This window comes from Nicotiana sylvestris, chromosome 8 (genome assembly GCF_000393655.2).
Source record: "Nicotiana sylvestris chromosome 8, ASM39365v2, whole genome shotgun sequence".
Classification (NCBI taxonomy): domain Eukaryota; kingdom Viridiplantae; phylum Streptophyta; class Magnoliopsida; order Solanales; family Solanaceae; genus Nicotiana; species Nicotiana sylvestris.
In genome coordinates this window covers 6,840,625-6,856,215 of record NC_091064.1, presented here as the reverse complement: position 1 = coordinate 6,856,215, position 15,591 = coordinate 6,840,625, and the positions used below count along the sequence as shown (strand labels likewise).

The window sequence follows — 15,591 nt, the reverse complement described above, 5'->3', positions numbered from 1 at the left end:
GTTGGCTATTAAAAATTGTAATTTTGAATATCTTTTTTGGTGTAATAAGTGTAACTAAGGCAGAGCATGAATCTTCATTTATAGCCCATCGACCCAAACATATATCACCCGGTAGCCCAAAAATTGCAACATACATTTTATAGCCCAAAAGTAATTCTAGTGGCTAGCCCTCCTCCGGGAGTACACCATCTGAAACGAGGTCCACAAAATCGTGCGCATCGGCGATGATTACCGTTTCGGCAACGACTACTTTTTCCGCTGCACCATTGAAACCAGCTTACTGCTCTAAGCACGCGAAGCCAATCGCTACACTCTTGAAACCCTAATCAACTTCATCACCAATCACCACCTCAAACACACCGATTACATCCAGCAATCACGCTCCCTTTGTATTCCCGCCGTCACTCTCCCTGATCATAAACCACTCCTCAATTATCTCACTGGGAAAACTGCGTCGTCCGACTCCATTGAATTCCTCAAATTCCCTCAGTCCAATGAAACTACGGTTCCTATTTCTATTTCTGCTGCTGGTGTTGGTAACGATGAGAATTTCTTAACGGACGTTAGGGTTTTGGAAAATCGTAACCCAATTGAGCTGATTAGAGCTGTAGAGAAGCCTTTGAAGGATAGGGAGTCGATTTTGACGTGTAAGAACGGGGATTTTTACAGTATTTTTACTTTTGGGCTATAAAATGTTTATTACAAAATATATACAAAATGGATTGTCACTATATAAAAATATACTAAATAGATTGCCACTATATAATTTATATACAATAGATTGTCACTAGACAAAATATATACAAAATAGACTGTCACTATACAAAATATATACCTAAATAGACTGTCACTATACAAAATATATACTAAATAGACTGTTATTATACAAAATAGACTGTCACTATACAATAAAATATACAAAATAGACTGTCACTATACAATTTATATACAAAATATATTGTCACTAAACAAAATATACTAAATAGACTGCCATTATACAATTTATATATACTAGACTGTCATTATACAAAATATATACAAAATAGACTGTCACTATACAAATTATATACTAAATAGACTGTCATTATACAAAATAGACTGTCACTATTCAAAAAATATACAAAGTAGGCTGTCACTATACAAAAAATATACAAATAGATATTTCGGGCTACTAAATGTAATATGTTTGGGCCAAAGGGCCATTTCATGTAAGTTGGAAAAAATATGGGCTATTATAATTTTGAGGGGCTATATATGGTAGTTTTCTCTTTCTTAATAAAATTGAACATGTCGTAAATTGCGGGTGTGTTTCACGCGACGTAATTTGCGAAGTGTATAAAACAAATGTACAACATCGTAACTTGTCTTAAATACTTCCATAAATACTAAAAGCAGTTTAATTACATAATTAAAAACAGTCAAAGTTAAAGTGCTCAATAGGTATAAAACAGGTAATATTCAGATAATTAAGCCACGTGTAATTGTAAAGCGACCGTGCTAAAATCACGAAATCCGGGAGTGTCTCACACCTTCTCCTGGGTTAACAGAATTCTCTATTTAGGTCTTCTGTGTTTTGCAGACTGATAGAGTCAAACTTTTCTTGATTTGGGATTTAAAATAAATAGCAACTTGGGACGCCGTAAATAATTATTCTAAGTGGCGACTCTATTAAATAAATAAATAATCCCTTTTCGATGTCACTTAATTGGAAAAACTACTTTCCCCATAAAAAGGAAGTGTGACAATACATATGAACTCCATAATTCAACATATTATGCTGGAACTTTCAGTATTGCTATTTTTTAATGATTTTACAAATGCTAGCTATTTTTCGATTGTCAGTCAGAAAACTGGCTAGTCCATTCTATTTTCACTTTTTACTTATTATTGGACAAGGCGTTAGGTTCAGAGTGTAGCAAAAACATTTAATTTTTATCTCATTTTATATAACAATGAAAGAAGATATTAAAATAGTAGTAATTAATAAAGTTTAATTTGATGAAGTCAAAAGTTATCTTTTAGATAGTTTAATTTATTTTAATTCCATATAACATTCAAATGATTATTAAACATTTTAGACCGTCAACACTGGGTGAATGTGCTAAGTTCAAACATATAAAAAACTTTTCGTTTAATATTTTTTTTTAAAACTTTTTTTTGGGAGGATAAAATGGAGAATTGAAACGATGTACCACATCATATGCGTTGCCACCAAAGGATGTGCTCTATCTTTCACGAGATATCTCGGGTTCGAGCCATGAGTAGGGAGTGGTTCCCCCGAATGGGCCTTACGCGGCGCGAATCCATATATATAGTCGCTCCAATGCGGCTTGGGAAACCCAAAAAAAATAAAAAAATTGATGCGTAACACGTTTTAAATGGCGGAGGAAGGAAGATTCAACCGTTACAGTGAACTTGAGTCCGACTCCAAAAAAATATAAAACCAATAATCATCAATTATTTTGTTTGAATCTCTGTATAGAAAACGGAGCTGAGAGAGGAGATGAATTGGGTTCAGCGGAAAGTGAATCTGTCAATGTCACTTTTGGTCTGTTCATGCTTGACTGGTGGGAACGTTGTCTCTTCAGTATCCTTGCATTTTCCATTTAGATCTGATTCTCCTTTTTGTTCTATCTATTTCTGTTATTCATTTTGTCCACCTTTTGATTCCTCGAATTGCTGAGTGTTTAACGGATCAGATTTATTCTATTTTGATTTTCTTAATCTATCTTAGATACACCGGTGCTTGTATTATTGTGGTTTATTAGCTATAACGGGTTTCGATATGCTTCCGAGTTCTTCAAACGGTAAGCTTTCTTATTTAATATTTTTTTTCTCCTTGATCATACTGTTTCTTACGCTCTGCATTTCAGCTATTTCCATTATTTTAAGTGTCACAAATTCGATGCAAATCCAGTACCTATATATTCGGTCTGAAAAATGGTTGTTTCAAGGTGTAACAAAATCATATGCAGTTATATTTCAATATATGTGGTTGAAGAATTTTAGTTGTAAGAACGTTGATAATTTTATTGGTGCCGTTGTCATAATTCTTCAATTGTTTATACAAGATAAACTGGCCGTTGATATTTTTCATACCATCATTTTTAGTTGTCAAGTCTTCAGAATGATATACTACTTGAATTTGCATACACAGAACTCAACCTTCACTTAATTTTCCCTTTCTCCTAAACCTTTTTTGAGCCATCCGTTGTATATATTCAATCATTCATTTATTTACATATTTTGTGCGTATGAAGTTCTGGTTACCTCTCAGAACCATTTGATTGTGAATTGGATCGATTAAGGAAAGAATTGAAGAGAAAAAATGAGATTTAAAGGTAAGGAAAGGGTACTACAGTGAGCCTACAAACTGGTGGATGTAGAAGACAAATAACTCAAGCGTCTATTTTGTTGTTAGTCTAATGAGCGATCTCTGAATGTGGGCATGTAGTGAATGTGGGCACGTAGAGAGTGACCACTGGTTTTGTCAACAAAGGTATATCCACATCACGACGAAGTCATCTCCGTCAGCTTGTTCTACCTGGATCTCTTATTGTTTATCGAGCTGAAGCTTAATTTGATTATATATCAGCTCACATAAAATACTTGAATGTCATACCGAGCTGATTTATATGATCTGGTTAGGATATGTATGTTTTTAGATTAACCTGAATTACGATCTTAATTTTGTATGTCTTATTCAAAATTTGATGCGCGTTCTCTCTTGGATTTCTTGTCTAATACATGAAACATGATCTCATTTCTGCTTTTCTGTATGTGCTCTTTTGCTTGGTTGAATTAGGACCACAAATATGTTATTGAGGTGGGATTATCTGTTTTTGTTTCAGTCATTGTATTAGTTCTTAAAATTTGGTTCAAGCTCTTGAACAATTTACCAATGTTCTAACAAAGTTCCTACTCTTTTGGTGGTTTTGTTTTACAGGCAGATGTGGTGAAGTTTATGAGCTTCACAAGTTTGTTCTTAATATTGTTACTAGAGAATGTGTGGTGTTTTGGCATTTAATATTTAAGAACAGTAACTTGTTTGCTGTTATGTGGACATGAACAATGAATATTCTCTTTAAATAGTTTCTTCCTTTCGTATGTGTACCAACATGTATATGAAGAAGCAGTGGTGATACAGATTGAGGAATGCTTTGAAATTAGTCATTCAATTTGGGGCTAGGGCCTAGGGGTTAATGGACCCCGCGCATAGCGGGAGCTTAGTGCACCGAACTACCCTTTAATTTGTCACGAAAAAACTATGGTACTCTGATGCTTCGCAAATGTTGTTTGGTGCGTATAGGATCCACCAAAAGTAGTGCATCAACATAGAAAAAACATCATAGAATGCATATCTGATCCAGAGGTAGAAAAAGTATAATTGTATTATTGCAGAAGAACATGTTCTCAACAAATTGATCTCTAACTTTGTTGTTCTTTGCATCAGTAGAGCTTCATAATGAAGAGTGATGAAGGATGAAAATTTTCACTATGTTTGAGTTTTTAGACCTAAAATTGGGGCTAGTGGAGCTGCCTACTGTGTCTTTTCAATGAAAGTAGTAGTGAGGTGTCCGTACGAGAGTTGCACCAGCCGTGGATATAGACTAGACTAATATAGCCCGTTTGGCCAAGCTGCAAAAATCAGCTTATTTTGAGAAGTGTTTTTTTCATAAGTACTTTTGGTGAGAAACAGATTGTGTTTGACTAATTAGTTTGAAAAGCACTTTTGAGCAGCAATTAGTGTTTGACCGAGCTTTAAAAAAATTGCTTCTAAATGTATTTTTTTCAAAAGTGCTTTTGGAGAGAAGCTACTTCTTTCTGCTTCTCCAAAACTATTTCTGCTTCTCCTCAAAAACACTTTTTCCTTCCAAAAGCTTGACCAAACACCTCAATTTTTGGTCAAAAATGCTTTTGGCAAAAAAAAAGAAGCACTTTTGGCCAAAAAAAAACTTAGCCAAACAGGCTATAATTCAATCTCTTTTATTTTCTTCACTTACACTTTACACTTTGAGTTTAACGACCATGCATTTTGTGAACTGTTCTCCTGTCCCTCTCACCTAGAGAAAGTCATATTGGCTCTTTGCTTGTGAACTGTTCTCCAGTAATGTCACTTTACAGTCACATTACTGTAAAGTGAATTTTTTTTTTTTTGGATGACCCACTGTTATGCATTAGCATTTTGAGAAGAAAAAAGATCTTATACCCAAAAAATAAAAAATATAAAAAAAGGAAAAAGGAAATAAACTTTGTTCCCGGAATAATAAAGAGTTTGAAACTAAAAAAGAATGAAAACATTAATAAAGTCTTCCACTGGCAAATAGCTGAATCTCCAACATTTAGGAAAATAAAAAGAAAAAAGAAAAGATTGTTGAGATCAAGAATTAGAGTAAAAAATTAATAGGTAGTCGAGCATTTCTCTTTCCCCTCTACTAGTTGTATTAGTATTCTTAGATTTTTATTAGTACATATTGTTTCTTTCACTTTGATTTTTTTACTATCTTGTTATTGTTATTGTTTTTCTTTCTTTCTTTTCTTGAGTTGAAGGTTTACCGAAAACAGCTTCTCTACCTTTTCAAGGTAGCGGTAATGTATGCATACACACTACCCACTTCACTTCATCTATATGATTAGATTGAATTTGTTGTTGTAAATGATTGTTGATGGCCTTTGTTATCAACGATTGCCTCTTTTTCATCGACCTTTGAAAATTAATTTAAACGTTAATGTGGTGTTTTCTCCTCAAATTAAATTTTTGATCATTTCTTTTAAATACTCTTGTAGAAATGCAGGGTAAGACTGCGTATAATAGATCCTTGTGGTCCGACCCTTCCCCAAACTCCGTACATAGAGAAAACTTAGTACACCGGGTTGCCCTTTATCACTTCAATACGATTATATTGTATCAACAGAAAAAGTAATTGCATCCGTAGATAAAATAAAATGTGTAGTTATAATTGCTTAATGGAGGAAAAATATACTCTTTACCTCAACCCTTAGCATGATAAGGAAGAAGTACACTTATAGCTTGTTTAGCCAAGCTGGAAAAATTAATTTATTTTTAGAAGTGTTTTTTTCTAAAGTACTTTTGGCGAAAAACAGTTTGTGTTTAGCTAATAAATTTGAAAAACACTTTTAAGTAGAAATTTGTATTTGACCAAGCTTTCAAAAAGTGTTTCTAAGCGTATTTTTCTCAAAAATGATTATCAAAAAAATACTTCTATTTTTTTCTATTTCTTTAAAACTGCTTCCGCTTCTCCTCGAAAATACTTTTTTTCTTTTAAAAGCTTGACCAAACGCTTCAACTTTGAAAAAAAAGCAATCTTTTTGAAAAAAAGTGTTTTTCAACTCGGAAAAGCTTAGCCACACAGGCTATTTGACCTATATGATTATTGTAATCCTAATAAAAGGCTAACTACGCTTCGTTTGGTATAATGTATTAGGAAAAATAATATATTTACTAGTTTTGTTATTATTAATTCATGCTTTATAAAACACTGGAGTTGAAATATATATTTTTAACGAGTGCAATATAGTAGTGAAAGTAACAGCAATAATCTCAACGTCTTTCTTTTCCATCTCCTTAACTCTTTCCAGTGCCATTTCTGGCGATCCATTTTCACAATACGACCTAATTAATATACCATATGAGACTTTATCAGGTAAAAATCCATAGTTTACAGGAATTTCATCAAACAGCTGGGGGACACGATCATACTGTTTCGACTGCAAACAAGCTGATAAAAGCACATTGATGGAAATTGCTGATCTTGATCTGGGGTTCCTAAATCATCCATCTCATGATAAATATTAAGCGCGTGATCGAACATTCCGGCGACTCCATACGAACGAATTATGGATGAAAGATAAGGCTCTTGAGTAATTTGTGAGCTATTCTTGTGAGATTCGAGGAAACTTTCAATGTCGGAGAAACGGTGGGATTTAGCGAGGCGCTTGACTGTGTATTCGTGAGCATAACGGGAGCCGGGAGGGCAAAGGGGAAATGTAACAGTCGGAAACGGGGGAGTAAATCTCTAGGGCTTTGTCAGGGTCGTGCTCGGCTGTGAGCTTTGATTTTGCTTCGGAGATAGAGATGGTGGAAGTTGACCAAGCAGCGGCGGCCGCTGCGGCGGTTGAGAGGTGGCGCGCGTGACGCAAGGCAACGGAAGAAGCTGCTCCAGGGTGAAAATGGAGTAGGGTTTAAGTAGGCGGTCTGAGGCTCGTTTGGTATTAAGGATAAGTATAATTAATTCAGGACTAAATTTTAAAAAATTTATCCCACGCACATTTTGTTGTGAGAAAATTATGGTATAATTAATTTCGTATTAATTATACTGAAATTATAATATTTTTTATCTTCGTAAAAATATAAAATAATTAACTTTAAGATAACTAATTTCAGAATAATTAATTTCGATTCCAACCAGACTATTTCTAAGGGTTTGACTCTATTAAAATAAGATGTAGTTACCAAATATATTGAAAGTGCTAATATATATGAAGGATATGCGTTATGTTATGATTTGGTAAGACATAAATTAAGTGGTAGGCATACGTCATAAATTCAAATTCTATTAAAATAAATTTTAATTACCAAATATATAAAAATACTAATATATTTGAAGCACATGCGTTATGTTATGAATTATAATTTAGTATAAATACTAAATACGGATAAAATTTTACCTTTGGGAGCTTATCAATAACAATTTTTAGAAGAAAAGAACAAATTGTATTTTTGCATTATTAATAAAAGTACAACAAAGGAAAATAAAAGTTTGACACTTGTGTAGTTGTGCATGATATTTCGTCCTATTGCTACGTGTCAACTTTTCCGGTGAGCACCGCAAATTTGTTCTCACTCTTTAGTTTCTTCAGCAGCAGAAGCAATTATATATATCTTCTTTTAACATGCAATAATATTGTGTAATTAAAGGGAAAGAGAAAAACCAAATTAAAGTTGGGGAAAATGGCACTGTTTGATTATGTGATGGATATTGGGAATAGCAGCCATGAGCAAGTTGTTCCAATGACAGTTTTTGTGGCGATTTTGTGCCTATGTTTAGTGATTGGTCATTTACTTGAAGAAAATCGTTGGGTTAATGAGTCCATCACCGCCATTATCATTGTACATTCTTCTTCCTCTTCCTTCATTTTATATTATATTATATTATTGGACATATAATTTGGATACAGTGTTTAAGATATTAATTTGATTTATATTCGAGTGGTAGTTTGAAATTGTACTTTGAACGGAGAACATCTCACATTTAAGATTTGAATAGTTAAATAAATTTGGCTGAAGGGAGTGGTGTCGTGGAGCAACAGTAAAATTATCTTCGTGTGACCTACAAATCACGCCGTGGAATCAACCACCAACACAGTAGGTTGTCTGCATCACACTCCTGGTGCGACTCTTTTTCCGACCCTGAGTGAATATCACACTCCTGGTGCGGCGACTCTTTTTCAGACCCTGTGTGAACGTGGGATGCTTTATCTGCGGGTTGTCACGTCCTATTACCCTTTCTGTTCTAATTTATGTATCTATTTCTTTTTTAGTCAGTTCCAAAAAGTTTCTAAATTCGGATACAAAGTTTAAGATTATATTCGAGTGGTAGTTTGAAATTTTACTTTGAACGGAGAACATCTCACATTTAAGATTTGAATAGTCAAATAACTTTGGCTCAAGGTGAGCCGTCAAGCAACGGTAAAATTATCTCTAACCTATAAGTCACGAGTTCGAGCTGTGGAAACAACCACTGCATCTTATAATTATCTACATCACACCCCTTTGGGTGCGGCCTTCCCCAGCCGCTACGTGAATGCCCGATGTTTTGTGCATCGGGTTGTCCTGCCTCATTACTCTTTCCGTTTCAATTTGTGTGATCTATTTCCTTTTTAGTCAGTTCGAACAAGTTTCTAAATTTGGATATAATGTAACTTAAAGTTCTCATTTTTAATGACACGCTTAATATTATGGTCATGTACTCATGTTTAAGATAGCAAGTTTCAAAAGTTTGTCTTTCTTTCTTAAACTCTATGTTTAGTTTAGCAGTTCAATGGAGTGAATGATACTCTAGTGAATGGCACTCCATGGAGACTATGGGAGTGAGTCTTAGGTGATTTCTTCCCCTTTGCCTAATTTTTGATTGACAATATTACGCGATTCCTTTGCTGGTGGGAGATAGTATAGGATGTAGCCCGTGGAATAGTTGAGGTTCTGTGCAGTTTGCATTAAATTTTGCATTTTTATTTCATTATTTATTTGATGATCTTCAGTTTTGGTTGTATTTTATGTTAGGTTGGTTCGCCTAGCGGGTTGGGTTATGTGTCATCTCGACCCGGTGGTATTTGCATCTTTAAAAAGAATATTTGAGTTTAGCAATAATGTTAGTGAACTAGTGTTATTGGCATGGAGAGAATACTCCTTAGTCATATTCAACTAGGTGTCAATACCAAATGGTGGTTCATTTACATCATTTTGGTAGAGTAGAGGTGGTACTCATTCTCCTCTTATAGCAGCTAAGCCAACAAAAATAGCATGAAAATTTTGAGGCAAACAGAATCATACATAGTAAAAAACTGCAACACTTCTTTTTGTAGTATCTCAGAGTTATTTTATATTTGATATAACAATCTTCTCCTCTGGTGCATAGGGTTGCATATCAGGGACAATAATACTTTTCATAAGCAAAGGAAAAAATTCTCACATACTTAGATTTAATGAAGAGGTGTTCTTCATTTATCTACTTCCACCAATAATATTTAATGCAGGGTAAGAAGCTTTTGTTAAATTATATTTCCATAAATCTCAAGCATTTTACTTTTTAAAATATGTTGTCTGTTCATATCTTATCCAGATTCCAGGTGAAGAAGAAGCAGTTTTTCCACAACTTCTTAACTATTATGTCGTTCGGAGTCATTGGGGTTTTCATATCATCAAGTATTATCACAGCTGGTAATCTGTCATTCCTAGGCTACTGATTTTGTCATTTATCTAATTTTTTCTTATAAAGGCGGTGTATGGGCTAGCTTGTCCTGTCCTGGGGCGGAGCTAGCACTCGAAATATGAGCTCGGCCGAACTCAGTAGCTTTGGTCCAACCCTTGTAGTTGTTCTAAAAATTCCATTATAAATGTACAAATTATTAATTTATAATCCAATAACTTAAACGGAATAGAATTCTGAATCCATAAAATTCAAATTCTGACTCCGCTTTTGAGCTTGTCCACACCTCAACTTCCACCGGGTGCCTGTAACTTCTCACCAGCACAGGTACTGGGTAATTCTGCCCCCCAAGACTTAGACAACTGGAAAGAAATAATCTAGTGTTTTTGTTTCCTGTGTTTTTGTCCATTGGGATTTGAGTCTGAGACGTCATAGTTCTCCATCAATTCATTGACCACTAGGCTATACCCTTAGATGCTAAAAATAATATCACAATTTCTTGTTTGTCATTTATCTAGTTCTTTAATTTACTTTCATCTTCTATTGGTATAGGTAGCTGGTGGCTGTTTCCCAAGTTAAATTTCGACGGATTGAGTGTTCGCGACTACCTTGGTTTGGTCCTTTTTCTAGTTGAATTTCCACGTTTCCTTTTCATTATTGATATCAGCTATTTAACTGAGATATTAACATGTATAACTGGTATGGTAAAGGTATTGGAGCAATATTTTCGTCGACGGATACTGTTTGTACGTTGCAGGTCAGTAATAATGGCATTTGAGGCCATTTGTCCTGTTTCATTGAAGTCAGCTAATTATATCTGTGTTGCTGCAAAATTCATGTGTAGGTTCTTCATCAAGACGAGACTCCGTTACTATACAGCCTTGTCTTTGGGGAAGGAGTAGTAAATGATGCTACATCAGTTGTTCTCTTTAATGCAGTGCAAAAGCTTGATGTTGATAGATTCAACGGCTGGTCGGCTGTCCATATCTTTCTAGATTTTCTGTACCTCTTCTCCACAAGCACTGCTCTTGGAGTTGCTGTCAGTTTTAAACTCTTTTAATCCCGTACTAAGTGGTAGAAAAAGGGACTAACTATTGCCTATTGAATACGGATTTAGTACTCGAAACATACTCTTGTCCTTTCTGTCTATTGATGAGAGGAAAGCCATACCTTTCCATGGCAAGACTTGGAAAAAATGAAAAGACTGTTTACGTTGCGTTTAAAATACAGGATGGTGTAATTGATGAATTATTGTCGTCTAAGCAAATATACTACAAATTCACTATTAAGATACCCATTTCATCACGCATAAGATTGAGCTCAGTTTCAAGATTAACAAACTTTTTGTGTTTCTCTGGGGATAATGAAAATCAAATACTATATTATTTTGGTTGATGATTGATGTCTTTCACATGTTATTTTTACTCTTGAGTAATGAATCCTTTAGTAAGTTTATCCACTCAAATGCATAGTTCTTTATCTGAAAATGTGTCTCGCTCCTTGGAACACGAGCCTTACCGAGTATGTCCAATTCTTCTTGCAGGCTGGACTTCTAACATCGTACATTCTGAAGGGCTTATACTTTGGGAGGTAAAATTTGCGTTTGGTGTTTCGGTATGCATACATTGGAATCTACGTCATCTTATAAATTCTACATGAAAATGAGCACTAGTGGTTATGCAAAATCTGGACTTAGCTGTTTATATCTTTGCAGGCATTCTTCCGTTCGTGAAATAGCTCTCATGCTTCTGATGGCATATTTGTCCTACATGTTGGCTGAGGTATAGCAATTTCTTGTACTCCATTTTTCAGCCCCCCACCCCACCCCACCCCACCCCACCCCACAACCCCCCTTTTTTTTGCGATCATCTAGATACTCTACTGATAAATTGATTTCGATAAGCTTGTTTGCTAGTAAGGTATGATCTTAGTCATGGTATCTTTTCAATCTTTGCGAGCTAAGCAGAACTTCTAGGAGCCGCTGATCTGTCCTTTGCATGTTTATTTTCATATTTTCAGTTCCCATACAAAATTCACATTTTATAAGTTTTCTCATAGTAGTTACAAAGTGATTATGTTGTTTAAAGCTTTGCAGCCTCAGTGGGATTTTGACCGTCTTCTTTTCCGGAATTTTGATGTCTCACTATGCATGGCATAATGTGACTGATAGTTCAAGAATCACTACGAGGTATGCATGAAAAGGTGTCATATATATATTTTTTACAGTATCGAGTTATCGTGAAAGTAAAAGTATGATTATGTACTGAGATGATGGATACTTTGGACCCCAGGCATGCATTTGAAGCTATGTCTTTCATCGCCGAAACGTTCATATTTTTATACGTGGGGATGGACGCACTGGACATTGAGAAGTGGAAAATGAGCAAACAGAGGTGAGATATCCACTCAATGTGTAAGTCATTCAGCTAATATACATGTGTATTGGAGTTGTCAATTCATCTTTGAACTTGGGTTGCAGCATCTTTGAAAGTGTGAAAAGCTCTTTTTATCAACTCGTTTACAATGTTTGCATCTAGTAGCTATTTCGCTAATGCGTAACTTCTAGTTACCTTCAATTTATTGGGACAACCAATAAAGACATAAAAATGTATCTAGAAAGTGAGTGGATTATCAACTTGGTACTTGAGCAGAGACGTTGGCTAGCATTCCTTTTGTCTTCCTTCGTATCAGTTGTATGTATATATGGTACATCAATCATGCTAAAGTATACTTGGGTTCGTTTCTGAATGTTTCACTACTACTTATTCGTGTCCGCAGTGTTTGGACTTCAATGGGAATATATGGCACCGTGCTCATGTTGATAGCTGTCGGGCGTGCTGCTTTTGTGTTCCCTCTCTCTGCTCTTTCCAATTTCATGAACCGAAATGCTACAAGAGCGCCCTCAATAACGTTCAAACATCAGGTCACATTCTAGTTATTTGTCGAAATAATCATGTTGTGGATAACGCCCTTATGTTGTGTGCTATTTGTTATCAGATAGTAATTTGGTGGGCTGGTCTTATGAGAGGCGCTGTCTCTATTGCCTTGGCATTCAAGCAGGTACTTTAGCATACATACGCGTCTTAGTTTTGATAATGAAGTGGAACGAGTATCTTCGAATATGTCTGATTTATTTTGAACCTATAAACTTTTGATGCAGTTCACTTATTCTGGTGTTACAGTTGATCCAGTGCATGCCGTAATGGTTACCACTACAGTAATCGTTGTGCTCTTCAGTACACTTGTAAGTTTATGCCAATCGGATAAGAGAAAGAACATCAACTTCTGATATGGAAAAATCTATTGGAACGGTTATTTTTTTGAATTTTGTGGTTGACCTTAGAGGTGGCAAAGCAAACTCATCTCGCAATATCCCGCCCAATCCGTCCAAGCTTAAATGGGTTTGGGTCAGTACACAAACCATCATTGAACTATTGGGTAGAAGCATGTCAAAATGCAACACAAACCCAAGTATACAAAATCGAATTGGGAGATCTCGAAATATGTAAATTTGGAGGTACTTTAGCTAATCATTTAAGAAATATATATTAGTTTTTCTCATTTCCCAAAAAGAAAAATGAAAAAGGAAAGGGGTCGGGTGATGTTGGGTGAGTTAGGTTATGACCCGTTATTTGACTCATCTTGGGCCAACTCATATTGCGTCAGAGCAAATTTTGGGTTGGTCGGGTTAGGAACCATTTATTAATTTGACAGTTTTAACTCGTCCAATGTGACCCAACTCGTCAATTTGCCACTCTCGTGGTACTTGTGGCGATTGAAATCTATTATTTCCTTTATTAGCTTTTAGTATATGAAAGAATTCATTGTTTCCATTGCAGGTTTTTGGCTTCTTGACAAAGCCACTGATTAACTATCTACTTCCACATCATGACCATACAAGGAGTAGCATAGATAGAGAACCTACTATCTCAAAAGATAGGCTCCCTTTACTTTCATTTGAAGAATCTGCCTCAACTAACCTTCTACGCGCGAAAGATAGTTTGTCGATGCTGTTTGAGAGACCTGTATATACGATTCATTCCTATTGGAGGAGGTTCGATGACACTTACATGAGGCCAATATTTGGTGGGGCGCGTAGAAATGAGTCCTCGGGGTCGGGATAGAAGCTAAGCCGCCGGCCTAGTCGTTTGCTGAGGAAGTGACGGTATTAAAAATGTTCGATGGAGGCGCAGTAAGGGACGATACCCTCATTGACGATTTGACATTCTAACACCTAACATGAGGTTCTATGCTCAAGGTGTGCACTTATTTTGACAAGTTAATCTAAGTTGGGAATTTGGAGCTCTTGTTTTCTCAACTCTTTTTCATGAAGTGGAGAAAGGGAAGGTAAATTTGCATGGGAAGAAATTTTAAGTTTGACTTAGGAGGATTTTCTCTCCTTATAAAAGCTAACTTAGGGGAGATGTTTATTAACTTGTCTTTATAATTGTTTGTTGTGTGACAATTTGTACAAGCATGTACAACAGGGAGGTTTCTATATGGTGCATGTTTCTTAGAAAATAAATTAAGTTCATAGTTGTTCTTTTGTGATGGATATTTTTCAATTTTTTAATAATCGTGATGTCTAGGCAAAATAATGTCAGTTTCCGCGTATCTCAATTAATTTTACGAGGTACCTACTGCTTTTGACTAGCACGTGTATTTTTGCGTCCATTGAAATTTGCATCATTCTTGGCGTGCAATTTAAGTTTGACAATAGATCTAATATTCATTGTTGTCAAGCTTATCAGAAAGGACTATAATAGATTTTTTTTTTGTTGTTGTTGTTGTTGTTGATAATATGGGAAAATGTGTTATAAAGGAAATGAAATTTTTTCTCATGATAGATTTAAGTCATGTGGCTTTTGAATTTTTTTAGAATTTTAGCTAGCCAAATTTGTACAAAATAAATGATGAATCGTCTTGGACAATATCCAAATTGATCCATCTAATTGCTTCAGCAAATTGATTTACAAAAAAAAAGTATGCCAAGAATTCTATTTTCTTTGTTTGGTATGTTATGTACTATAATTTTTTTGGCACAATTTTGGCATACTTTCTCTGTATTAGATTTTTTTTTTTTTTTCTGATTTGGTGTTTGCTCTTGTGACCAAACAAAATTGTAAGAAACCCAAGTAATATTTAGTTGATAATCGAATTAGATCATGATACATCCATTAACTTAATAAAGTTTAAAATATGTTCATTTAACTTGATTCAAATTTCAACCATTTGGATCGAGGGATCAATCAGCTTCTAATATCTATATATACCAATTTTAAGATAAATATTTATATTAATATTTGACATAATATTTACACGCTTATATTATAATAAAGTAAGTAATAAAGAGGACAAACTACTCACTCAGAGGAGACGAGATTAAAGGAAGCTAGTTCACTTTCTCTCAATTATAATATAAGTTAATTTAATTCTGAGTGAAAATATTTTACAATTGGTTAATTTGTGCATGTAAGCCACCTATTCAGCGTGAATTTAAATTTAGTCAATAAAAAGATCATAAATTAACCTGTGCATATAAGTCACGTACTCGGTGCGAATTTAAATTTAATCGACTTCCAAAAAAAAAGGAAATGAAATTTAATTGACCGCTATCCCTTTTTTATTTTCCTATATTACG

General features: G+C 34.8%; 1 protein-coding gene and 1 long non-coding RNA gene across 2 annotated transcripts; both read left to right on the top strand.

The window, feature by feature from the left end:
• Positions 1-2,235: 2,235 nt before the first annotated feature.
• Positions 2,236-4,166, top strand: LOC138875476 (uncharacterized). The gene is made up of 3 exons (XR_011401671.1): positions 2,236-2,587; positions 2,735-2,807; positions 3,947-4,166. It is a non-coding gene; the product is annotated as an uncharacterized lncRNA (long non-coding RNA).
• A 2,356-nt stretch (positions 4,167-6,522) lies between these two features.
• On the top strand, positions 6,523-14,501 carry LOC104224337 (sodium/hydrogen exchanger 4). Its single transcript, XM_009775958.2, has 14 exons — positions 6,523-8,131; positions 9,660-9,778; positions 9,864-9,961; positions 10,503-10,562; positions 10,661-10,707; positions 10,795-10,989; positions 11,494-11,540; positions 11,665-11,731; positions 12,038-12,138; positions 12,242-12,343; positions 12,729-12,873; positions 12,948-13,010; positions 13,111-13,194; positions 13,790-14,501. Exons 1-14 carry the CDS (start codon positions 7,973-7,975, stop codon positions 14,072-14,074), a joined length of 1,572 nt encoding a protein of 523 aa, XP_009774260.1. The 5' UTR covers positions 6,523-7,972; the 3' UTR covers positions 14,075-14,501.
• Positions 14,502-15,591: the final 1,090 nt, after the last annotated feature.